The following is a 26,935-nucleotide window of genomic DNA, read 5'->3' on the forward strand; positions in this document are numbered from 1 at the left end:
GAAAGCCAAATGGCACAGCCATTTGCTTAAGTTCCTGTTTTGCTCGAGTTGTACAGAATCACTGAATGGGTATGAGACCTGCAGCCCAGAGCGGGGGACAATCCAACATTGGAAGGTGTCCCAGAGGGTGACTCTTTTCTCTCTTTTTGCTGCTAATGTGTAATGTAGCCATGAACATATATTAGAACTTCCTTAACTGTATGTCATGTCTATATAATGAGAATCAATCCCCTTTCGTCCAAGAGGATGGTGTGATCTGCAAACCCAGACCCAAAGTTATCTTTATGATTATGTCATGGATTTAATGACACACACCAAGAGGGATCACCATGTCCTAATCTCATCACGGGAGCACTGTATACCATGGCTTGGGTTAACTTCTACGAAAATTTTATACTCCCTAAATCCACAGTCACAATTCTGGTTTTTCTAGTGAATAATAGGAGCAAAGTGTTGAGTGCTCATTCTGTATCAGGCCCAGGGCAAATTACTTGGCACATGTTCATTCCATATTTGGTTCAGCTCTGTGAGCGGGGCATGATGATCACCTCCGTTCTAGAGATGAAGAAATTGAGGCTTTCTGAGGCCAAAGGACTGACAGCTGGAGGGTGGCCAAGCTGCAACTCAGACTTTTTTCTCTCTACTGCCAAGCCTCTGCTCTTACTTACTCTACTGCAGTGCCTCCTCAGTTATTTTAGAGCTTCAGTGCGTTCCATGACGGATAGATTAAGACACCAAAGCCTGATAGTCGAGTTGATGAGAAACTGCAGGTCTTTGTATGGACTCTTTGGAAGCAGGGACACTTATGTGGAATTGTCTCTTTACCTCCACGCTTCAGCCCAATTAAATTCAATTAAACAACAACAACAACAACAACAACAACAAAACTCTCCATGACAGAAAATGTTAGCTCATTGAAAATGAAGAGTCTATGTGGATGATGGGCCTCTCCCGGATCTGGGAATGGTTGTTGCCAGCCATCTGGTCTCTCTCAATGCTGTGGAATTCCCTGAAAGAAAAGTCTGTAATCTTTCTGATTTTTGATAATTCTCAACATTATTTAGAATTTTTAATTCCTGGAAAGGGATCTCTCCTGGGAACCAGCCACAAGAGAGCTGACTGCTGTTTATTCTTTCTCCCACACTCTGTTGCCAGCTCCCCACCCAGCTGCACCTCCCTCCCCCCCCTCCTTAGCAGGTCCCTAACGGCCCTTCCCACCCAAGGCCTTTTTGTGATGAAGTCTTTCAAGATGGTTTCCCAGTCTGGGGAAAACACATGTTTCTGATCAGTCTGATGAAATACATTTCCATTAAGAAGTAACTTCTATATTTTCTACTTTCTTCATTCTCCACATTACCTATCATTACCTATCATTTCAAGCCCCGAATGCTTAAAAGTGCTTCACAGGCCTGACTGATTAAATGGCGCCTCTTGGCACGTCACACGTGTCGGATTTGCTTCTCTCCTCCTCACTAACTCCAAGGAAGAAAGGTTTTTATTGTATAGAAGCCAATCCAGATAGATGAGATGTGAGCTGGGGTCTGTTCCACCTCATGCGTCATTGCCAGGACCATCCACTCCATTCCGACTCCTTCCCGAGAGGTGATGTAAGATGCAGAGCGAGCACAGCTGGCTCCTTGCAAATGAAAGAAGGCTTCATCTCTCCTTGGCCCTTAAGAGCAGAGAATTACATGTGAGCTGTAATCCCAGAGAAGTTGACATATCCCTTCTTGAGGTGGTTTTTCAACTGTCAACTTTCAATCGGTGGCTTACTGAGGACTTTAGTCATTCTGAAAATGACCCTAGAGTTGTTTCTATGGCCTTAGGTTCCTGAATCTTTACAAAACTTGGATTTTGTTCACATTTTTCGGGGCAGTACACATACAAAAGGAGAGCTTTTGAAAGTCTTCTGCATTGCAAGGTTCAGCAGGGGCGAAGGTAGTATTCGTATGAATTCCTTGAGACATGGTGATGCTCAGTGGAGGGTGCTAAAGGTAAGACAGGAATATGCTCCTGAGTGAGATGTTTGTAGATGACCCACAGAACGGTATAATTATTGGCTAGGAGGGTGTTCTCTGTGTGACACATTCAATATGTTCTTGGGCCTGTTATATGGGCTGAGGTCCTTTGGTGGAGGTGATATAAAATAATGTGTGTTCATGATCCTCCTCACAGCTTGGTGGTAATGGTGGACCCTAACCAAACCAGTTATTGCCTTGGTTTCTATGGGTTAAGATCAGCCTGCTTTTCGGTTGCAATACTTCCATTTTCCAGTAGTTGATACAACCAAGTACAGAGCCGTAGTCTGCCACAGTCCAGCTGGCAAGGGGGGTTAGGTCTTCCTTAGGTGTTTTTGTGTGTGTGTGTGTGTGTGTGTGTGTGTGTGTGTGTGTGTGTTTTGTTTTCCTACCTGTTAGGTGCTTGTGGCTCCACTAACTCCCTGTGCCCTCCCCACTCCCATCTTCTCCCACTCTGGGGGACCCCCACAGTATGGCCAGTGCTTCCGGGAACCTGACCAATTAGAGCAAATTTGGGAAGGTAAAGGGGATTTGTTACAGGTATTGGCCTCCCTATAAGCATCGACAGTCTATATTCTTCCTCACAAAGATGGAGTTAATGGGGTTTCTTCCATGCATTCTCTGGAATCTTTTTTTAAAGATTTTTTTTATTTATTCATGAGAGACACACACACAGAGAGAGAGGCAGAGACACAGGCAGAGGGAGAAGCAGGCTCCATGCAGGGAGCCCGACTTGGGGACTCCATCCCGGGTCTCCAGGATCAAGCCCTGGACTGAAGGTGGCGCTAAACTGCTGAGCCACCGGGGCTGCCCCTATTCTCTGGAATCTTACAAATAATGGATATAACAATTACACATCTTACCTTCACAATAACCAGTGAAATACAAGATTCGACTTAAGGTTCAGAAAGCCCTGAAGACTGCCGGGTGGGACTACAGACAGTAGGTTGCAGTAAAGTTCAGACCGACACCGAAGCAACTGGTTGGCTTTGTGGTCAGCCAGATGCCATTTTTCACAAACAACTCTACCGTATATGCTCAGATGACAAATAAAACAAATATGCTGACCTTAAGCAACATTTTCCTCTAAAAGAGGTGGAAGAGGACAGGAGCACAGTAAAACTTCATAAAGACCTTTTCAGTTGAAAAAATGTCACTGGGCCCGGTCTTTAGTCTTGAACTTGGGGCAACCTTGAGTCTCACATTAGACAAAACTAAACAAACAAACAAGTAAATAAAATCGGAGATGATATATGAGTCAAAGATCCATATTTGGAATGCTGGGAAATTACCGGTTCCTTAATTAAACAATCAACGTATTTTCTCAAGCTCCTACCGTCTCAAACTGGGCACTGGAAGGTGTGATGTCTGAGACCAGTTGCCGCCCTTCTGTAGCGTTGGGGGTAGACGTGCAGGTTCAGGTATTCACTAGGTGTCTACACAGCCTTTTGAGCCCAAGAGGAGCACCTTTGTGGGGATAGGGAGGGAAATTCTTTGCATATAGTGTGTCCACCTTGGGGGGAGTCTGTGTTTGATGTCCGTTTTCAGCTTGGCCCTCCCTTGCATCTCCTGTGACCCCCTCCTGAGATCCTCACCCCTCTATCCCACTCTGTGTCCTAGGCAACGCTTCCCGATTGAGAACCTCCTCTTGATTTGCTTTATTGTCACTCCATGACCATTGGCTACCGGGAACCATTACACAGGCCCTGTGAGCATACGGGACACATTGCCAGGCCTTGATTTCATTTTGCCATCTTGGGGCTGTAAGTCCCCAAATGCCGAGGATACAGAATTGCTGTGACCGTACCTCTTCTTGCCTGTCCTCGACCCCAACTTGTCCTTCCTTTGTTCTCAGAGAAGGTCCCTTCCTCATGCTTCCCCCCTGTACTATCATCCCTTTTCCTGTCCGGACTATTTCTTGTTCTTCTGGTGCTATCTGCTTCCTCTGCCTGACTTCCAGCATCAAGAACAGGCTGGGGAAATTCTCCACCCTATCTCTCTGCTCCTTCATCTCTGGGGTGGTAAAGGCTAGTGTTTGGGGGCAATTGCCTTGGCATTTTAAAATGAAAGGGGGAAGGAAAAGAGGGGGAAGATTCCACAATGAAATTATCTTAATTTAAGATTCAGACCACAACTGCAGAGAACATCTGTTTTGAAGTCTGCTGTAGTCTTTGTAACCCAAGAGAAAAGCGGAGTAAGATCAGAGGAAGGCTTCAGCCTTCCACCAGATGAAACCACCTGCAGCCTGGGGCGGGGGCCAGGATTCTCTTCTCCCGGGGTACGGAGCTCCTTGCTAAGAGCCTGCCTCTCTGCTTCTGCAGGTTATTAAAGAGCACTGGTTCTCCGGCCACCTGTGCTAAGGCTATCATCCCTCTACCTCCTCAAGAGGCCAATTTAGGACAATTTAAATTGGAATCCAAATTACATGATCCCTAAAGGCTCATAGGGTAGCCTGCATTCTGCATTATCCAGGCCCGGGAGGGAGCAACAATCCCAGGAAATGGGCTCAGTGTGGGTGTGGAGGAAGCCTCGGAACCCTGCAGCCTTGATAGGCAGCTCCTCACCTCTTTCTGTGGGATCAGAGCCTGATTTGCTGCTAGAGGAATACGTGATGTCTAAACTGGTGGATTTTATAGTGTCGCTTGGTCTGTGGATTAGGCCAATCCATCCCACATTGTTGGGGCTGCAGATGCAGCTGAATGGCTCATAATTACAGCCTAAAGAAACTGCAGACAGCAATAGAGCCAACCCAGGCCCCTTTTCTCCCTCCGGCCCATGCCAAGCTGTCTCCCACGGGGAATGCTAGTGTGGTTGCCCTGCACCGTACTTGCCCAAAGACAACACTTCGGGCGCAGAGAACACTGTCAGATTTCTAGAAATCGGGGCCGGTCATCTATCTGTCACTGTGTACACTGGATCCTGCTTTGTGTCTCTAGAGCGTTGGGTGACGGAGCTCGCTGACCGGCCGGGGCTTCTGCAGACGCCGTATCCGTAGACCCGAGGATGCGCTTGTAGTACTGACACGGTCTTTTTTGCGGCCTGTGTGGCCTTGGGCAGAATGGCCTACCCTCTCAAACTCGTTTTTTTCCCCTCTGATGAGCAGGAGGGCTGGACTTGACCATCTCGAAGCGACTCCCAGCTAGCTCCGCCGTGTGACAAAGCCAGGACCCGAGAGTTCTGGCTCCCCAGAGGTACCACCAACACCCTCGTCCTTCCGAATTTGAACTGCGATTTTTCCATGACTCTTAAATGCAAATCTGCAGTTTTCTCTTCTGATCAGGTAGTACTGGGATTTCTCAAATGAGGCCAAACCTGGGCAAGTTCCCCAATCAAGAACTGAGTGAGGAAGGGGTCTGGAGAGATGTGTAAATTAAACACAATCGTTCTCCCTGTCTGTCTCCCCAAAGACAGTTCAGGTAAATAGAGGACCCAAGCTACCCTGCGAAGGGGACGGTCGTAGAGACAAACTAGGATCTCTTGACGGTTCTACCTCCTACTGGATCTTAACAGCCGCAGCAATGATTTAGCTTTAACTGAGCACGTTTTCTGACCTGGACCTGGACACTGTGCTAAGTGCTTTACAGGCATTATCCCATTGAATCCTCCAAATGACTCTAAAAGGTGGGTGCTATTCTTGTCTCTACCGTGAGTGTGGAGGAGCCGGGGTTTTGGAGTCAGCTAGAGTTTGAACCTGAGTCCTCCTCCAGAGCCTACACCCCGCTCACTCTTGTCTTTGTTTTATTGTAGAAGCTCTCCCGGGGCCAAGCAGCCCCCAATCCTCCCTCTCCCTGCTCCCCCTCCCCTCACGACTTCCCCCTAACTATTGCTCTTCTTATGGCCCATTGTTTATTGTGCCTTCTAAACAATAGCTAATGAGTCTGTATTACATGGTAGGGAGAGCCAGGGGTGATTTTATTCCCTGGAACAGAGATGAGGTTGTCACACACAAAGGTTAAGTGGCTCTGGTGAGGTCACAGTGAGCCCGCCACTTGGGTTCTTGAACCCACCCTCAGGCCTTCTGGCATCAGAGTTTAATTAAGAGAGTTATTTTCATTTTCCTTTCGATCTCCAATTTGCCATTTTATTGCTGCTTGATAATGGTAGATATTGAAGCCCCAGGCAGTTTTCTGCCCCAGTAGGCTTTTTTAATGACTCAACTTATCACGGAGAAACCACTTGCTTTAGAGTTAAGCTTTGGAGGCCTGTTTCTAGGTCCCCGTGTGTGACAGAGACCGTTTTCTGACAGAGGACTGTTTTTCTCAGAGAAAAACAACCACAAACGCAACTCAGGTTGGTAATTGAGGACCTTTTTCTTTTCTTTCTTTCTTTTTTTTTTTTTTTTAAATCTTACATTTAAACCAGTAAATCAACATCTGTGAGTCATAAACTTGTCCTGGATCAGCCGTTAGTGGTCTGAATGTTTTTCACCTACCTCCAATACAGCATATTTTAGCTCAAAACTCAGAGGTTTTCTGGTTTGTTGAAGCTGAAGACTCAAGAAAGAGACAAATAACTTATTCGAGCACACTGGTGGAGAGGCAGATCTGTCTTCCATGATTGTTTGAAATGAGGTGTATTTTCATATTCCTTTTTCATTGAGGCTGGTGTGGAGTTGAGTGGGGGAGTAGTAAAGAGAAAGTTTATGTTTTGGACATCTTCTATGTGAGGGAATTCTTTTTCTTTTTAAGATTTTATTTATTTATTTGAGAGAGAGAGAGAGAGAGAGAGAGAGAGGGAGAGAGAAAAAGGGCATGGAGGAGGGGAGGGGTAGAAGGAGCAGGAGAAGCCAACTCCCCACTGAGCAGGGATCCAGGGCTCCATCCCAGGACCCCAAGACCATGACCTGAGCTGAAGGCAGCCGCTTAGCCACCTGAACCACCCAGGCTCCTCTGTGCAGGGGAGTTCTTATAAAAATGTGTCTAGTTCCTTGATATCATTAATGCCTAACTGCACACCCCTGTCACCCAACTTTTGCAGCCCTGTTTTGATCCTTATCGACATGCTGTTCCAAGTTTAGGGAGTTTTAGCACTGGCTGGTTGTAATTCCCTATGTCCTAGGAATGTTTAAAAATACAATCCTGTTTTCTCCTAAGTGTAGGAGGAGCAGACTGCTAGCAGCATAACAAACAAAAGCAAAGAAGTATGTCCCTGGTTGACAAACCTACAAGTTACTGATGATGCTTCATTTTTCCTGAGTGCCTCCCCATCAGATATAGTCTTTGAACAATCTGCCCCAGTAGCTGGAAGGCAAGGCCCAAACTGATCTTGTTTTGCTTGTGGGGAAACTGAGGCACAAGTGAACCCGAGTGGACACTAATGCTTGGGAATGGGGGTTCTTCTCTGCCATGGGGGAAAAAGGGCAGACCTAGGGGCAGAGTCACCAACATGCTTTAGTTCTTCTCCACAAGCCATAGCAGAACCAATTCATTTAAACCTTCGAGTTAGAGAGAGTTGGTGGCAAAGTAGATGCCCGTAGTGACCAGGAAGTTGAGAGCTCATTACTGAATACACAGTTCCCGAGTGTCTGTGATGTGTCAGGCACTGGGCTAGGGATCATTTTTTAGGCTCCAGGACAATAGAAATGCCATCTAAAGTCCATAGAACATTCACAGGAATCTACTCGTGTCGTAGAGAGAATGACGTTTCATTTGCAGGCCTGATTGGATTATTAATATCCCAGATATGTAAACATATTTTTTAACTTGTCTACATCAGTGCCCCGTGTCCCAAGTGACATTTCAGTTAGATCCGAAGTCAGATGCATGATGTCTGATAACTTCGCTGAGTTCAATCAGCCTCAAGTACAGGGAGATTTCCTGGAGGTTTTGTGGTGGCCCCTGGTATCTCACCCACCCTCCCGTCTTACCTAACCCCCTTGCTTGACTTGGGCCTTCAAATATTTTGAGCTTCTGTGCTACAGGACTGGGTTACAAAAGGGTGATGGATAAGGTGAGATGCCATTGTTGAATAACTGGGGGAATAATTCCCCAGTGTTTCTGGTTGGATCAGGGTGGGTTCTTTCTAGTTTCTGATGGTGGGGGGTGTTAGCAGGGTTCAGGCTGGCCTGGGGAAGAAAATTGAGGAGGATTCTGGGGAAGAGAAAAGACTGACTCTGAGAAAAGTACTCACACTTGGGTTTAAAAATACCATCATTTTCTTAACACAACATCAATAAAAAAAAAAAAATGCCCCAAAGCAACTCTTGATTTGCTCAGTTCTTCTGCTGATGCATTCAGAGTGGCCAAGGCAGAATGGGTTCAAGATCCTTTTCTTTGTGGCTCATTTGGATATTTAAATGTCCAATTCATTCTTCCAGCCATTTCCCCTGGCTTTTCCCAGGATCAGAAGTGTCTGTTCTTGTCACCTGGAGGCCACCATTGTTTTCTCACACCTTTTGGAAACACAGCTGGATTACAACAATCCTTCAAGTATTAGAATTATCACATACAAATATTTTCCTCTCGTCACTGAAGGAAGGCTGTGATCCTCTGAGATTTGACGCAGGAGCCAGGGATTTATTTTCTGTTCCTGGCTCCCTCTCTCATTTGCTGTGGGAAACCTGCAAGTTACTGATGATGCTTCAAGGAGACAAAACTGGGATTAGGTGCAGGTAGGCAGGTGTGTTAAAATTGATCTGAGTCAGAGGGTACAGTTACAGGCAAGTGTGGTAGTTCAAGGTAGGCTTAGAAATCAGGAAATGGTATTAAAACTAGCTTTCTCTGAGTTTGTTCAGAAAGATTTATGTTGGGATCCTTGAGTGGCTCAGCGGTTTAACGCCTGCCTTTGGCCCAAGGTGTGATTCTGGAGACCTGGGATCGAGTCCCGCATGGGGCTCCCTGCATGGAGCCTGTCTCTCTCTCTCTCTGACTCTCATGAATAAATAAATAAAATCTTCAGAAAAAAAAAAAAGATTTATGTTTAATGGTCTAGTTAATCAAAGGTAGATCTTCACCTCTGGCTCTAGCTGTACACGTGTGTCCCGGGCTGGATCTCTAGATTTACCGGTTCATATGTTAATTAGAACCAACCGATAACCGACGTGTTAGTGCAAACTCATTATTTGGGATCGTGCTGTCGTGTCCCAAGTGTCTGGAATTCCCAAATGGAACAGGGGCTGTGTGCATTGTGATTTCTGTCACAGCCGCGAATGATGGACTCCAGAAATTCAAAACCACAGAGGCTCTGCATCACTTTTTTGCTGCTGCTGCTGCTGCTGCTGCTGGTGGTAGTAGGGTTGTCAGTTTTATCTAGAGGAGGAGAGTCTGGGATTGGAAAGGCGAAGGGCGACATAATCACAGAGGAACAGAATAATAGCTTTTCCCTTTCCACCCAAACCACTGCTGTAGGTAAACGGGAAGCTCATGGAAGCCCAGGTCTGGGTTCCAGTTTGGGGGCCCTGTTCTGTGCTCTCCCAATAGTACAGGAGCATCTGGGTCTTTGTTTTGGGGTCTCCAGTAGGCTGCCTTGGGCTTGATCCTTCTCCAGGGCAGCCAAGCCAGAATTCCACTGCACCCCCCGCCCCTTTCTTAACTCATGTCTTAACCATGACTCGGTTGGGCTCTGGAAGACGGAGGGCTCCCCCAGCAACACAGCCCCATCCCTGCCTGACTCACCAACCGGCGACAGTCCACGCAGGGCTCCTAAAGCCCCAGGACACGGGCTGGAGGCCCCCCGCGGGCACGCACGCCCCTGCCTCCGCATGCCTCACGTCCTGTGTGTCAGTCTTTGTGAATGAATGATGCACACGCACTCGGGAAACTATGCTGCTACCGGGAGGGGGGCGGGAGCGGGTGACCAAGTCCTCAAGAATGCGTGGCGAATCAGACGGACTTTCCCCGAACCCGCGGCGGCAGCGTGTGCAGCCGGTGCAGCGTGTGTAGCGTGTGCAGCCGGGGTGCTCGCCGGCCCGGGTCGGGGTCGGGGTCGGGGTCCGGGCTGCGGGGCTGCGGGGCTGCGGGGCTGCGGGCGGCGGGCTCCGGGCTCAGCGATGCGCCGCGGGGCGGCGGGGCCTCGGCGGGCGTGGGCAGCGGGCAGCGGGCGCGGGCAGCGGGCGCGGGCGGCCGCGGGCCCCGCCCCTCCGTCCTTTCGTTTTCAGCCCGCCGCCTCCGATTGGCCGCGCGTCTCCGGCCCCGCCCCCGGCCCCGCCCCCGCCCCCGCCCCCGGCCGCGCCGGCCCCGCCGGCCCCGCCCCTCGCTGCCCGGCCCCGCCCCCTCCCCCCGCGGGGACCCGGGGGGATGGGGAGGGGGGGCCGGCGCGCAGACCCGGCGGCCGAGGCTCGGCGCCGCGAGAAACGCCCTAAAGAGGAGGGAGCGAGGGAGGGCGAGAGCGAGCCGAGGCTGCTGCCGCGGAGCGGAGGAGCGGGGCGAGGCGCAGGCGAGGCCGGGACCCGGGGCGCGCGCACTTCTCCGCAAAGTGCCAACTTCCCGGGAGAGCGTGCGGGGCGCGCACCTCCAGGGCGCGGGGGGCAAGTCCGCGGGGGCTTGAGCTCTTAGGGCAGAGGGTCGGATCCCCGCGCCCCCGGCCCCCCTTCCCCCGTTACTGACCCCCGTTAAAAGGACCAGCGACAGGAATCGCAGCCAAACTTGCCACCTACTCCCGCCTGGCCCCGCTCCCGGCACCATGAAGGCGGCCGTCGATCTCAAGCCGACGCTCACCATCATCAAGACGGAAAAAGTCGATCTGGAGCTTTTCCCCTCCCCGGGTGAGTGGCGACTGTCGAGGCCCCCGCGCCCGCCCCGGTCCCCGCCGCCTGCCCCCCTGTCGCTGCTCCCTCCCAGGCTGGCGATGCTGGCGGCAGCTGGAGCGAGGGCGCGGGGGAGGCCGGCTGTTGGTGGCCGGACCCTTTTTGGGGGGTGGTGTTTATTTTCACAGCTGTGTTTTTGTGACTAGTGGGAAAAAGCTTATAGAATGTCCAGCACCCTCATTCCTGCTTTTTTTTTTTCTTTCTTTCTTTTTTTTTTTTTTTTTTAATCTTTCCCGAGGAGCGAGCACACTCTGGCCTTATTCCTTAGCATTAGGGGGGATGGACGCTGCCGCTGAAGACATCCGCCACTGGCCCTGCATCCCCCACTGGCCCCGCATCCCCCACTGGCCCTGCATCCCCCTCTGGCCCCGCATCCCCCACTGGCCCTGCATCCCCCACTGGCCCCGCATCCCCCACTGGCCCTGCATCCCCCAGCACTGGAGCTGGATGGCGGGCCGGGCAGCCAGAGCCCAGACCCTGCCTAACTGGCTGGCCTACAAGCACATTTTCAAACGTCTTGCCTCCCTGCGCTCCTCTGTCACATGTCCCTTTGCTATCCAGCTCCTCTTTTCTGGGTGGAGGGCAAGGAGGTGGTGGGAGAGCTGAACTGATCATCTTAACTTCTGAAAACATCCCGATTCTGTTCGCTCCCGGTGCAGGTTCCTCACTTTATCCTGATCTTTCTCATCTGCCACAAATTTGTCCTCTGGTACCAAAGATCTGGTATCGAAGAGGGAAGGAAAAACAGTCTGACAACCAAACGTGACTCGGGGACTTTGGTTGGGGGGTGTTCTCCAGCTCTGGTTTGAAGGATTTCGAGGAAGGGTCAGGAGAGAAATTTAATTTTTGCCTCAGATACAGTTTTTGATCCTAAGCAGTTTCATGGAGTCCAGGATTCCTGGAATAAACGCAGTCTGAGAAGAATAGGTGTTTTCTTTTAGAAGAGGGAACCGCCAGCTCTCCTTTAGAGATTAGAGATTTTAGAGGTGAGAGTATCTAATAAGATATGGAGAGAAGGTGATGCTTTCTGGAAAATAATTAATGGCAGCGACCTGCTGCTCTGTTGTATCTGATTATTGATAAGTTCAGCTGCTCTTGCCTTGGGTTAACACTTCTTTGCCTCTGGCATCATGAGTTGCTTATTTTAACCCTTTTCATAATCTGCTTAAACTTCCAACCCACGCCAAGCTGGTGCTCTGTCATCTGGAGAGCTTTCCGAGATGTTCTTGAAGACACGGCCCTGTCCTCTCCTGTTAGACCCTCTAACACTCAACCCCAGGGTTGGGAGTTCCACTGGGAAGTGCAAAAAGAAGGCTACGCTTGTTTGCTGTCACAAGGATGGGGAGGGTCAGAGCAATGCTGCTGAGTTAAACTAGGAACCGTGGAGACATTTCAGGCACTTAGAGCTACAGTTCGGAAATGATGTTGCCCTGCTGGTTGTGTTTGGGGTTCAAGGAAGCCGCAGTAAATTCTGTTAGTCACAACTGATCCAAACCGTGTATAAAAGAAATGAAAGGTTCGTTCCCAGCAAAGATATAAACTCAACTAATAGGTTCTTTCCTTAAGAAGGGCTTGTTTATGTGTGTGTTTATGGGGAAGAGACAGATTTGGCTGTCTGGGAAGTATCGTGTGAGATAGGTCAGCCCACATACCTACAATGGATTTCGTCTGCTGGGAATGAAGAAGCGCCCCTGGCAACACATGTTTTAGATCACAGTAAACAGTTGAAGTAATTTTGGGGGGATAATTTAATATCATATATTAGAGATTTTGAGCATATGGTGCTGTTATTTTGGTTATTGATAAAAATAAGCCCCAGGGCAAGTAATGTTGCTTAGCATTCCCATCTGTAAAATGGGGACAGTAAACCTTCTTGCTACAGTCAACTTCTATTGCATTAAGTGTCTTTACAGTGCCTCGCTTTTTCAAAAAGGGCTGACGAGCCACCGATCAGGTGTCATAAGCAGCCTTCAACGCAACAGAATGTCAGCGGGTCGGAGACATTGGGTAAATCTTGTGCTAGTCATCATAATTAGATTTGATTTCTGGCACTGTCATGGGGAAAATAGAGAAATTTGAAAATACATATAGAAGTTTTAGTTAATGTTTCTTTTTCCTAGATTTTTAGTAGCATAGATGGGAATACTATACCCGTATCTCAGAAAGGAAAATAGAGGCACAGAGAAGGTAAGTCACTTAAGAAAATCTTGTAAGCCGGTGGCTAAAGTAAAACGAGTCCCTCTTTCTAACTTCTCAGTGTGTGTTGCCTCGAGTAATACTGCAAGTTACTTTTGAAAAGCTCAGGAAAGAAACTTCAGTTGAGGCTTAAGCTTGCAGGTGCACAGAGAGAAGAAACATTGGCCGGGCCTGCCTGCTTTTGTTGGTGGGTGGAGAAGACACTGGCTAAGTGGGGATTTGCTTTGCCCATCAGACCATATAGGACATGTGTTTAAAGTTTAACTTTTCACAGCATGGCTTTGTGTCCACAGCTGTGACTTAAATATTTTTCAGAATGATTCTTTGGGTCGTTTAGTTTCTTACGTGTGCAGACAACTAGTTTGGGGTCCTATCTGACTTAAATAATTAAACCAGGATTTCCCTCCCCCCAACACATGGGAGCCAAAGACAGGCAGTAGGGAAGTGGGTGTTGAAACAGGAGTCCTGGGTTATTTGCCTGTCTTTGTGGCTAGGACCTGATCCAGAACCTTTATTCACATTTCTTCTAGATTGAGACCTCCCAGGATTTTCAACAGCTTTAAGTACCAAATTAACATATATTTTGAAATAACATTGGAATTGAATATCTCTTGTAAGCGTGAAGTGGGTATATACCATTTTGATTGCAATATGTGATTGCAGGTCTCTCGGATCTTAAATGGACTAAAACAAACAAAGCCTTGGAGAGTCCATGGAGTTCCCTCCTGGTGTGGAGCTTACTGAGGAGGGTGGAGGCTGGGTGCCAAAGCAAATACATTCCCAAGCCGCTTAATTTTTCCCCTCCTTCCCCACTCCACCTTCTCCGTGAGGTGAGCCTAATGTCCAGAGAAGAGCAGGAGGTCTAATTCTGGGTGTTTGCTCCCCTGGCAGGGAATGTGCATTCATCGGGGACCCATTCTGCCCTTAGAGATAGGAAGCTTCATGCCTCACCCCGTCCCTTTGGTCAGTCTTTGTGTCTTCATCAGTGTAGACAAGAAAGAAGGGCTGAGCTGCCCAGACTATTAAGCCTACTCACTCACTATGCCTCCAGACCCCTACGGACCACGCTCCATTAGTGACTAACGAGCCCCGGTGGTTCAGAGCCCTGACTCTGGAGCCAGCCTGTCTGGGTTTGAATCCCAGCTCTGCCACTTACTGGCTGTGTGACTTTGGACAGATTACTTCATCTCTCTGTGCTCTAGCTCCTGCATCCACAAAATGAGTGTAATATGCGTGCTATCTCATAGGGGTGGATATGAGAATTTTCTGTGTGTGGATGTGCACAAAATCTTCAAGCAGTGCTGACCCCTGATAGATTCTAAACAGTTAGAATCTGTTTAGAGATTCTAAACAGAGAACAAGTCAACAGAAAGTGAGCCTGGCCAGTGTAGCATTTTCAGGGGCCCTTGAAAAGTTTAGTAGGGGCCACTGCTGGATTGTGAGCCTCCTCTCATGTCCTTTTTGAGGGGGGAAAGAAGAGTCAAGGTAGAGGGAACTTTTTCATCTCGTGGCTGAGATCTCATGCCAGTGAGGTTCCGTGCTATGCTTTCCAGAGCTAACACAGCGAGCCAGGTAACTTTCTGAGTGTCCAGGTATCTCAAGGTCCCAACTCACAGCCAGAGAAAGGCCCAGCGGTTGGTCCATTACTCTGGGTGGTGGAGGTTATCAGTGCTACCTCGAAGCAAGAGGGCCACCGAGACTAGGGACCGGGGAGGGGGACATTTGAAAGGCTGATGAAAAAAAGTAGTGTTTCAGTTATGCAGAGTTGAGAAAGGCATCATGTCCAGTTATTATAAAGTATCTCACATTTTATTTATTTATTTGGTTGGCAGAGCTTGCATTCCTGGCATTTTTGGTTAGTTTGTATTGCTGTTTTTTTTTTTTTTTTTTTTGTCTATGTAACTTTTTTTTCTTTCTTAAAGAGACCAGACCACCCTGGAGGAGGATAACCACCCCCCCCAACCTTCCCCCCAGGAGACAAACCAGCCCGTGGTCAGCCTCCCAGAACCCAGCTTACTCTGGGTTCCAGCAAAATCTCTGCAAGGCAGAGAGCTGGTTAGTGTAGGTCAGGATTTTTCAGGAAACGAGGCTCTCTGTTTCAAAGAGCACAGATAACTCTACAATGGCTACGGCAACAGCATAATTACAGATGTCGCTCTGGTTTGTGGAATGAATAACCCATGGCTACAATGGTATTCCATGAGCTTGCGCTGAACGTAGATTCTTGCCATTCACAAATGACAAATGATGGAGCCTTCATTATGTGCGTGACCCTCTCCCATAAGATAACACTTCTACCTTTCACATTAACTCAGGTGGCGAGAGCTATTATTTTATCCATTTTTTTTTTTTTTTGCAGATGAGGAAAATGATATTCAAAGAGATGCATAATTCACCCAGGGCCACACTGTTAGAAACTTCCAAATTGAGGAGCTGTTGCAGGCATTGTAGACCTAAAATAAAAGCACCCTGCTCTTCACAGAAACTCTGGAAATCAAAAGGGGCATATGTTTAATATATATATATATATATATATATATATATATATATATATATATATGGGGGCAAATGAGAAAGCAGTGATGGTGGGTGATCTGGGGGTTGAGGAGGTGCTCTTCTGACCTCAGGGAGGGGGCCTGTGCCACGGGCAGCCTCCAGGCAGGCCAGTCCAGATGCGCTGCTTTAGGAAGGTGCTTGAGGGTTTGAGCAATGCTCGCCTCCAGTCACTGAGCAGAGAACCAGGGTTCTGGTTTTTCCAATGTCTTCCAGATGTGCTTCTCTCTCTCGCTCACAGGTGGGGAGGCGATTATGTTCCCTTCCAAGGTCACATCCTTCCTGGAGCCTCCTCATGCTGCCTGTTTTTGCCTCTTGCATCATGGACACAGCTCTGTATATAATCTCACTCACAATCTGGTTGATGAGAGATATAGATCAGCAACTAGTTTGGTTTCTTAATATGGTTGTAGTTTAATTTTCCTGCTTCCTAAAGAAGCCATAGGTGCCTATGTTGGCTGTATACACACCAGGGTTTTTATTATTTTTTTTTCCAACTAAAATTTAGTATTTTCAAGTCCATTGCATGGGTCTGGGCACTGTGTGTGGTTATTCTGGCACAAGGAGGAGAGGGCAAGCTTTGGGAGTCTACCTGCAGACCCACCAGCCCCCCACGACCCATGTCTAGTTGAGAAACAGTCGCCTTGACCACTTGTCCCTGGGTGAGGTATGGTTTCCTCTATCACTGCCTTAGGGGGAGCATTGTCTCCAAGTAATTCCTATCCTGGGACCTGTACAGTCATCATAGAGATGGATTTGGATATTGACAACATAGTCTCCGTATTTTTATCTGGCTTCTCCAGAATGAAGTGTTGGGCCTCCTTCCCTGCTTGAGCAGGATGTCTGATGAGATTCGCTCTCATGTTCACAGCCTCTTAGGCCCACTCTTTGCCTACAGCTGTTGAGCAGTTCTTAGCTCAGCATTGAGAATGTCAAGACAATTCCCAAATCTATCATTTCTATTTGTCATGTGTCTATAGCTTTGCTTTTCTTCGGTTGGGTTAAAGACATCTTTCAAAATGTCAGTAGATGTTTTTCAAATTGCATAAACAGGCTGTTGCTACTTGGCTCCTTTTTCCAAAGCCCTGTGCCTATCTGTGTTACTTTTCTCTTTTAATTGTGTACTTTAGAGTCTCCGTGCAGATATGGAGAGAAATTGGTCTGTGGTGTAGGTTGCAGTAGATCCAATTTCATTGGCAGGGAGCCATGCTTACAGACATACTAAAAATATTGCTGTCCAAGCCATAAATATTTATTGATTATTTGGCCAACCTCATCACATTTCCCAGGTGCTTTCCAGTTTCTGCTGCTTGGGTCTAGGCCTGTCACTGGGCCCTCCAAGTGTCGCTTCTTACTGTCCCATCAACTTTTTTTTTGTCTGTTTCTGCAGCATTTAGTTCTATCCTTGAGAATTGTAAAATAGTGACCCAGATGGTCCTTTAAGACCCAAAGTCATACTGGCCAGCTTTAGGCTGTTGGATTTTAGATCTTGATGGTGTATAGGTAGTGAGTTCATGTAATTTTCCATCTAAACTGGGACGCTTTTGAGAGTATAACAGGTGAATAATTATACTAGAATAGTATATAACATAAGTTTCTAACAGTGTGGCCCTGGGTGAATTATGCATCTCTTTGACATAAGTTGGGACTCTCCCAGCAAATGAGGGTCACACCGCTTAGACGCTGAATATAGATGAAAATATTCTTTATAATATCTATTCTCAATTGCTAGTCTTGGGGTTTAGACCATCCCATGTAAGCTACGAGGGCCAGATGAAGAGTTCAGATGAAGCAATTCAATGCAGTGTGGTTTTTCCCCCAACCATGAGTTATATTTTTAAATGTGTTTTTGACGCATAATATAATATTTCTCAGAGGCTGAGAAACAGCTACAAATCAACCTCAAACAAGTTCACTTCAAGCATTTGAAACCTCTTGGTAACTTTGGGTAGCTAAGCTAAGCTGTTAATTTTTGCTTTGCAAAGTTCTGCAGGGGAACTGTAAGCTTTGTGGATGTAGTGTGTGTGTGTGGGTGTGTGTGTGTGTGTGTGAAAATGAAGTTTTGAGAAGGGGGGAAATGTCATCATTGCACAAGTGAAGACAATTAACATTTTTGCTTTGTTTTCTTTTAATGCTTGTCTAAGATGAGGAGTTTTACTGATGGGATCAAAAGGGCAAGAAAAAAAAAGATTTTTTTTTTTTTTTTGGTACCATTAAAGTGGGTAAACACAAAAACAAAAGTAAAAAGCAAGCCCTCTGCGCTTTAGGAAGGGAGGAAGGGAATGGTGGATTCTATTGCAACATCCCTTTTGGCTAAAAAATGAAGAAAGAAAAAAGGAGTAAGGAAGTATGAAAGAACTCATAAAGGAACAAAAAGAAATAATAGAAAAATGAATCAAAGCATCGAAGTGATTATTTCATAGACTTTTGGAAAAATCCTCATAGGGACCTGTCTCGGGTGGTCAGGTGGGTGACCTCGGCTCTGCATTCTTCATCTGTGTTGTCTTTTCAGGAGCCTTTCAATCCCTCGCGGATGCATGGCTGGTGAAGGTGAATCAGACGTGATCATCTTCCCTGTGCTCTAGAGGCTTTCGTGGCTGAAAGTGCAGGAGGACCATTGTGTGAATTTACGGACCTGTGTGCGGATCAATGATTATTTATATTTTCTGTGCCTGTTGGGTTCTTTCTTCCAACACTTCTAGGCTAGAATAATTTCACGGGTCAGCTTCAGGGAGAACGTGGCTATTTTAGAAGCATTTGAAGGAGGCGTAAAAACAGGGAAAGGATTATTTTAGATAGAAAGAACAGTGTGGGAAGGATGTCGAAAGTTTAGTGTAAAAGAAAGGCTTACATAAATAGGAAGAAAACTACCTTGATTGTAGAAGGGGAAGAGAGAAGAAAACGTGAAGCCAGGACCCATGTGAGAACATTTTGAGTTTGAATTTTGCATTTGAAGGTAGGGAGGTTTTAAGGACAAAGAAGTTGTTACTGAATAGGCTTCTCAGAGAGGTGCTTTTTTTTTTCGGTGGCATTACTTTATCTCCTACTCATACTGTTAGTTATTAAAACCTCTATATCAGTTTATCAGAATAGGCGTTAAACCTCAGCAAATGACAGAATCAATCAGGTACATATTTTCAAGGTACAAATGGAAAATAAAAAAAAATCTAGGTCAGGCCAGGGCATTCCTAAACCCAGGGAGTGTTTGTATATCCATGGTTTTTGAAGTATTTAGGAACTCTTACTATGGGCCAGGTACTAGAACGGTTCTTGTCGAATGGCATTTTCGTGCGATGACAGTTTTGTGCTAGGATAATTCCTTGCTTAGTGTTCATGTTTAAAATAAGAGTGGGTAGTTGAGTCTGATTTGAAAATGTCCTTCAGGAGATCCATCGCCAGCAAGTTTTTGGTGGAAGGATTTCCATAGGATGACCTTTATACTTCTAGGCTTTATGTTTTTTTCCTATGGGATATTCGTTGCCTAGAACTTGAATTCTGTACCTTATGCAAAGGTTGTCATTAGTACCATTGAAATACTAATTGAATGTTTGGAGTACAGTGAGGATTCATGAATGGTAGAGGGAGACTTCTCAGCATAGTAGGAATCAATACTGTGAGTGCAGTGTACACACTGGGGGCCCCCTCATTCATTGCCTGGTGAGTCAACAGCCCTGGATTCCAGCCATGGCTTTGCACCTGTTGGTGTGCGTGACCTTGGGCAAGTCATTTCATTTTTTTCTGGACCTCATGTTCTTTCTCAGTCAAATACATTAACCAGAGAAGATGGCCTATGAGGTTTCTCTTTACCCTGACATTGTAGGGTCTCAGATAAATAATTCAGGCTTGGCGAGAGCATAGAATGCCACTCTGGAGGTAGGCAAAATGAGGAGGTTTTCCTCCTAATCCTTGAATTTTGTCAATCGCCTGGAGCATTTGGGATATACCTGTGAAGGTCAGTAACTTTCACGGAGAGAGGTGTTGGGAACTGTTCCCGGCCTTGCTTGCCGTTGGGGAGACCGGGCACAGTGGCTCAGGGGTGACACCGGACCAGGAGTCACACCTTCCTCTGGGTCCCCTCCGTGAAACAGCTTCCTCGTTCCATCAGCCTTTGCTTCGGTTGCGGCGGAAGGCAGTTCCAGCGTGGGGTCTCATCTGGAGGAAGGAGATGGAGGTTAGGGGTCCGGTAGGTGAAGCAGCCGGCCCCAGCTGCATCCTCAGGGCTGAGCATGTGGTCTGAGCCGGGAGCCGATTCTGTGTGAGCTGCCACTTCTCAGTGCACCGCTCGGGGAGGTAAACAGTCCCCTCCTGCAGCAGGAATGCATTCTGCTCAAAGCCACCTCAGTACCTCTTCCTGACATACTCAGTGACTCAAGGCCCCTGCCTCCTGTTTGTCTAGAGGGCAGGGCCCGGCCCGCTGGCTTCTGGCTGTTCACACAGCAAGCAGCTGACCCTTCTTCGGGGGATGCCCCCCCCCGGGTGTCAGTGAACAAGCACACCACCTGCTTGTTTCCCCAGCCGACCCCAAAGCTGCAAGTGTGTGCTGGGGTGCGGGGAGCACAGGCAGCCTTGCTTTGCAAAGGGCGTTCTCGCAGCCATGGATGAGCGTTGCCTGCACGAAGCTGTTATCTGAAAATCATTTTCTTGATGTTATTTCTACACTTCGAGAAAGGCCTCTCACACTTTACCCTTTCTGTCAGCGGCAGGCGTCTCAGAGTGGCAGGCCGGTTTGGGGAAAAACAAGAAAAACTGCCATTGGTATAAGGTACACTCTACCTACTAGTACTTACATGGGCGCCTCTCTCCACTCAGCTCGACCCTTTGGTTTTGTTTTGTTTTGTTTGTCCTATTAGTTACTAGGTGCTGACTTCTTAATATGTTAAGGTATTCATGTCCCCAGAACCTCATTATTTTACTTTAACCCCTGGTGGTGAAGTATTATTTCCATTTCACAGATGAAGAAACTGAGGAGTTCAGCAACTTGCCTAACACACACAGCTGGTGAGGGGAGGGCTTTGAATTCAGACCCACTCACTCTGAAGTTCCGTGTCTGTGGCCTCTAGAATGTGCAGAAATATCTGGATGCTTGTTGAATTTGGCAGAGGGGGGGGGGGGGAGAAATGCTGAGGTCTGTTGATGCTTATTAGCAGCCAGGTCACTTAATATTTGGTTATAATTTGGTAGCAGTTTTACAGTTAGACACATGACTTCACTACATTTGAACCTCAAGGTGGTTTTTCTTTAGTTAGTAACATTTTAGAAACGGGGCAACTGCAGAGCAGTGATTCTGAGTTTTTTTTTTCCCCAAGTTTGGGTCAGTAAGGTGTAGAGTTAGGACAGGAAGCTGTATTCCTCCAAGCCCCCTAACATTTCCATTTGGCCATACATGTTTTCACTATTTCTTTGATTTGGTGACTACATAATGGGTTCAATGTTAATAATAATAATAGTAGTAATAGGAATAAGCAGTAGCTCGAGATAAGAAATGCCAACAGGACACCCTGTTCTCTTTTACCAGAAATAGATTTCCCCCACATATCTTATATGTAGTTAGTAGGTTGCACACATTTGGCTAATTACTGAGTTCTGAGTGGGCTGCACATATGATTCTGACATAGGATCTGGAAAATCTGCATAGCTTTCTGTGATGCCAACTCACTGGGCCACCCCTAAGGAGGATAGCAAGTGAGTTTCTTCTCAAGAATCAAAAAAAAAAAAAAAAAGTGAGTTACTCCACAGGCTTCTAGATAAATATGCAATTTCCCTCTGGGACAGGTTGACCTTGGACTTTGAGAAATACATTATTTTTTAAATGTAAGGAATTCCTGTCCAACCTATTTTCCTATGTTGAGATATATAGACTTCTGTGCCTCTGTTTACCCATTTCAGCAAATGAGGCTCATTTTAATGTTGTAACAAGAACTTCGGATAGCTGGAGGAGGAAAAAAAAAAAAAACCAAACCAGAAACAAAAACCTTTGAATCTCATACTGCATTTCATGGGAAAGAATTGTGCCCAAGAGTTGTGTAAGAAGTATGACATCTTAGATGAGTGGGTCCCTCCCTCCATTCCCATTTGGAGCAGGGACATTTGCAATGGCACCAGGTATATACACTCCTGAACTCATGCCATGTGTTGTTCTTTAGCAGTAAAAAGAAGTTCCCTCCCTCCTTGTGTTGGTCCTTCTGGAAACTTGAGGGTTCCAAGGTGGAGTGACAGGTTGTTACACTGAGAAGTATCCCCTTGGAATGTTGTTCTTTTCCTAGGGGTGAATATAATACTAAGTAGTAGCCAGCAGTGCGCTTGGGAGGGCTTTGGAGGTGGGAATGGGGAGTAGAGGGTGGTATCCCTGATGACAGCAAAAACAGAGATGACCATTTCAAGTTTGGCACTTTTTAAAAAGGATTTTATTCGTTTATTCATGAGAGACACAAAGAGAGGCAGAGACACAGGCAGAGAGAGAAGCAGGTTCCATGCAGGGAGCCTGACGTAGGACTCGATCCCAGGACCCCGGGATCATGCCCTGGATCAGAGGCAGATGCTCAACCACTGAGCCACCCAGGTGGCCTATGTTTGGCACTTCTTTGAATCTTGGCCCTAGACTTAATGTTTAGTAGGAAAATCTTAGTGTGGCTGCGAAGTGCATCCTTCTCAGCCTGGCCTTTGGCTTCGTGCTCTCCACATGTGCGGAATTTGGGGCAAACCTAAGGCGCCCTTGGTCTTACCTTTTCCTGGGTTGAATGTTCTCTGTGCTTGAAACTGGGAAGGTCCACTTAGACCCCACTTAGTGCCTGGTGTGGGAATGAGGGCTCCTGAGTCTGTTTTTGCTCTGGGCTCCCAGAGTATCTCCACATCTCTGTATCATCTCTCCACTCTTCTGGAAGAAGGGTGCTCACTCCTAGTGAGTGAGCTGCCTCTCATTGGGAGAGAGTGAGAGAGAGTTCGGGAGCTCGGGTATAGAAAGTACTCTGGAGTCATTGGTGATGTAAGGAGTGTTATTAAATTAGGGAGCGATGTGATATAGAGTCACGTACAAGCTAAGGGTGAGTCATGGGTGTGTGTACAGGAAACGCATCCTTGATTTCACGTAAGATCAAGAGTTCAATCTTACACCTTCCTTGCCTCCTCATGGAAACCAAACGTTCTTCAAAACTGCTGGGTGCTCGTTTTTGGTCTTTGAACGGCTCTGGGTTTCAGTTTGGAGGAGTGAGAGAAGTAAAACAAATATTTATAGAGGACCTACTATGCGCCAGGCGCGTGATAGGGTGCTTTGCACCAACTTCGTGAGGTTGGTGTTTTTAATCTCCATTTTGAAGGTAAGAAATTGAGTCTTAGAAACGTTCTATTAATTTTTCCAAGGCTCCAGAGCTGTCAAGTCACAAATGTGGGCTTAGATCTATTTCTAATGACAAAATCCTACCAACTTAGAATCTGTTTGGAGAGAAAATTTGCTGACATTCTCATTAAGGGCCTTGATTCATGGAACATCCTTTTGGGTGTTACGCTCTTTTAGGTTCCTCATTATTATCAGGGTAAGGAAGAAAAAAAACACTCAGTAGGTCTCTAAATATCTACCATTGGGATGTGTAATACAGAGAGAGCCCCCAAAAAGTTCCCCCCAAAAATAGTTCCCAGAATTTTGGCTGTGCATTTTCAAATCCAAAATGCACAAATGAAAAGTCACTAACTGAATTCACCAAACTCATGTTCGGACCTAGGGCTTTGGCCCCCATTTTCCAGATTGAGAAACCGAGGAATGAAGTAAGAGCTCCACCCTAGGTTGAGAATTCTCCAGGGAGGGGATGTTCAGAGGCACAAGTCTAGGCCTTGAGGCCACTTGATGCAACAGGAATGTTTGTAGATAAATAAACACACATGGAATGAATCAGTGTCTACATGGCGGACCTGGAGTTAACCTTTGATTCAATTGAAGATTTTTTTTTTTTTTGAAAAGTAAAGTATCTTTTTCTTTATTTCTGGATTTCTGAAGGCTTCTCTTAGGGGGGCTTTGTGGCTTTTCCACACCCTCACCTGTAGTCTTCTGTGATGGATGGGCTGATGGGAGAAACGTGAAATTCCCAACTGGCTTCAGTGTCTCCAAAGAATTTGAGGTGGTGGATGAACAAAACAGAGATTTTGTTTTTTTTTTCAATGGGATTGGGCCCTGGAGACTTGCCTCTGGGTTCCTAGGGTTTGGTTAGGTTGTGCTCCCAGGGGCACTGCAGACAATGAGCGAGGAGCGGAGATGAGTCCAATCTCCAATGGCCCTCGGAGGCCTTGCTTTCTAAGAAGAGACTATTCAGTGTTTTTCTGGGCAAACCAATGCCAAATAATTAATCTTTGAATTTCTACAAGCTGGTGTAAGATGGGTTCCTTCTACCCAAACCAGTCACAAATCTATTTGCAAATCTCAAAATTCCACCCCCCTTGCAGTGTACCTTTTTTAGTAATTGTATTTGTTTTTTTTTTGTTTGCCAGGTGGATTTGCTTATGCCACGAGTTTTTTCCCATAATCTTGAGATCTATCTTCTCTCTTTTTTTTTTCCATTCAGTGGGTGAGACTTCTAAGGCAAAGGGAAGGGGTTTGCACTTAGATTGCTCTGTAGAGTGTGATCTTTGTCCCTAAATCACGGTCTGCCATTCATTGTGCATATGATAATGATGTGCTTCACTGCGGGCACCATGGTGTCCTAGGAAGAGCAGGGTTGACAGGAGCCGGTCCTGGGTTCGAATTCAGCCTTTCTGCTTGCTCATTTGCCCTTAGGCCAAGTATTTAACTTCCCCAAGCTTTGTTTTTTTTTCTGATCCTTGCAACGGGGGTCATCATGAAGAGCTTTCAGGGCTGTTGTCAGGATTTGAGATGATTTGAGACTATACTTTTCCACTGCCACGGTGTCCAATAGTCTTTTTTATCGTTATCTCATAGGCCACCGTGCTCATTGCTGACAGTGCTCTTATGACTTCAGTGGTTGTTAAAACTGTGGTTACTGTTAACCTGGTTGCAGAAATTTTCCACTCGACACCCCATAACCCGCGGGCCAGAGCAGTCCCTGTGGCCAGTTAGCAATATCTTCTTCCTCTCACGCATACTTACCGAACTTGAATTAGGACTTTGGTCACGTTTCCAACTTGAAAGCTTTATTTACAGGCATTGCCTCTGCCTTAATCCACGAGGACGTTCCCTGGAATTGTGGTTATCGGGGCACAGAATGATTTTTAGCTGCCCGAGGGACTCTCCCCCTCGCCCTGGCTGGGATCCTTTCTTTCCCTGGAAGCCGCCTTAGGGAATCTCTGCTACTTGTGAGAGCAGCAGGCCGGGAGGAGAGCCCAGGAAGGCCCAGGCCGGTGAAGCCGTCGGGCAACCCCCTGACAATGATGAGCCTCAGGACCCAGGAATCCTGCCTGCTGTCCTCTCTGTCCCGTCCGTGCACCCAGGGCGGCTGCTGGAGCTTCCCCATTGGGGCCCTGGCTCCCTCCCCGCCGTGTGGGAGCCGCCCCTCGAGCATGCCCGGTGCCAATTGCGATGGTTGATTTACAGCCGGAATCTGGCACCTCCAGAAGGGGATCCTGTGTCTTTAAACAGCTGTGTGCCAGTGTGTGTAAATGTGCCTGCTAATCCGGTGACTAATTCAGTGTATCATAAAGCAGCAGCGCTGGCTGCCAAGGCAGGGCTGTGCCCTGAGGGGACGGGGCCGTGGCTCAGGAATCGCCCTCAGGCCCGCTGCAGGCCCGTCCCCCAGTGGGCTCCAGGTGTCATCGTCGGTGCCTGTGCCGTGTGCCACGGTCGGCGCAGCCCTCTGTCCTGCCCTGGCTCGGCCTCACGGCTGCCCCCTCCCTCGGTTCCTGGGGTCAGTTTATTTACTCATCTGAGGGTGGAGCTGCACTCATTCTGAGTCAGGGCCCCGGCACCAATCAGGAGCGCCCTGGGGCATTCCAGGGGACAAAACTCATGATCCCTCTTGGAAAAGAATTTTCCAAAAGATGTCTTTTGGTCACAGTGCTGTGACTGCACCTTCCTCCGTTCCTGTCCAGTGGGCCTGGCCAGGTGTGTGTTTGCCTGAAGCCCTGGTCTGTCCTCCCCTTCTGTTGTCTCCCCCCAAGGGTGGGGAGAGAAACCTTCAGGAAGAACCTGGTCTGATGGAGATTTTTAAAAATTTTTTTTTTCTTGAAAGCCTTGTAGATCGAAGTATGAGTGCTTAGGCAGCATCTGGGGACGTCTTTGGGTCGGGGGAACGTGGGGTGTTCTGTGGCTTTCCCTCCCAGGCCTTGCATATGGGGCCCCGCCCCGAAGCTGTAGACACCACAAGTCGGCTTCTGGAAATGGACCTTGCCCAGCCTCTCTCTGGGGCTCCAGTGAGCAGAGCCTCTCTGCTATCTCAGGAGGCATCCACGTGGCAGGGTCCCAGCCTCTCTGCCGTCCCTTCCTCTGTATGCCATCCATCTGCCCTCCGAGTTGGCCTGCACACCTTGGCACACCTTGACCCCCTGCTGCCTCCCCCACACACACCCAGGACATCGCCAGGCTTCTGGAGCCCAGCTGCATCACTTCATCTCCATTGCAAAACCTTTTGTCTTAGTCATCGTTCTCTTGCTCATCATGAGATGTGCCTGTGGGGCCCTCGCTTGTGTGCCTGTGTGAGGTTTGTTTATTTCCCCCACAGAAAGAGAAACTCCACGGGAAGGGTCCCCATCACCCAGGTACGGCTCGGCTCATAGCAGGTGGCTCACTAGCTCCTTAAAAAAAAAAAAACCCAACTATATATATATAAATATAATAAATTATATATATTATAAATATAGGTAAATATATATATTGTTTTTCTAAATTGAGATTTAATTTCCATAACATGAATTTCACCATTTTAAAGGGTACGGTTTGGAGGGGTTTAGCACCTTCGCAGATGCATAACTTTGCAGATGCATCACGGATGCATAACTGTAGCACATTTTCATCACCCCCCTCCCCCCCAAAGGAACTCCATACCCCTTAGTAGACAGTAGCTCTTTCTGAATAAAGGAATGCAGCCAGGCTGTCCAGCAGAGGACGTGAGGAGGGGGACTCCTGTGTCAGGGTAAGAGCCCCCACTACTCTCCCCTGCTGCTCTCGTGTGCTCCCAGGGCTCTCCCTGCCTGTCCCAGGCTCAAGCGCCTTCCTGCTCCCTGCTGCCGCACCGGGCACGCCCCAGCTTTATTTTGGTGGCTCACTTGCTTAGGCTCCACTGTGTAGCGAGCTCCTGGATGTCTGGGCAGAGATAATGAGTGCTTTCACCATCTGCATGCAGACCGTCCGTCCGAGAGCTGAGGGCTGTGGTGGCTGCAATTTCCTAATGGCTTCCTGATGAGGCAGGGCCATTTATTAGCGGCGGATGAGGGCTTGAGGGCTCTGCATCTCGGCCTCCCTTTCCCTACTGACACGGGCAGATGGAGT

General features: G+C 47.6%; 1 protein-coding gene across 4 annotated transcripts in view; it reads left to right on the top strand.

Moving 5' to 3' along the window:
- The window catches only part of ETS1 (ETS proto-oncogene 1, transcription factor), a 131,049-nt gene that overhangs the window by 54,349 nt on the left and 49,765 nt on the right, over positions 1–26,935 (top strand). Inside the window, exon 1 of one of the 4 annotated variants that reach the window (XM_041770480.1) lies at positions 10,257–10,719. The exons of the other annotated variants lie outside the window; for them this stretch is intronic. Coding sequence (XP_041626414.1) covers positions 10,638–10,719 — 82 coding nt within the window. The 5' untranslated portion in view covers positions 10,257–10,637. Of the gene's footprint in view, positions 1–10,256; positions 10,720–26,935 lie in introns of those variants that run through there. 4 annotated transcript variants of the gene reach the window in all.

This window comes from Vulpes lagopus, chromosome 10 (genome assembly GCF_018345385.1).
Source record: "Vulpes lagopus strain Blue_001 chromosome 10, ASM1834538v1, whole genome shotgun sequence".
NCBI classification, from domain to species: domain Eukaryota; kingdom Metazoa; phylum Chordata; class Mammalia; order Carnivora; family Canidae; genus Vulpes; species Vulpes lagopus.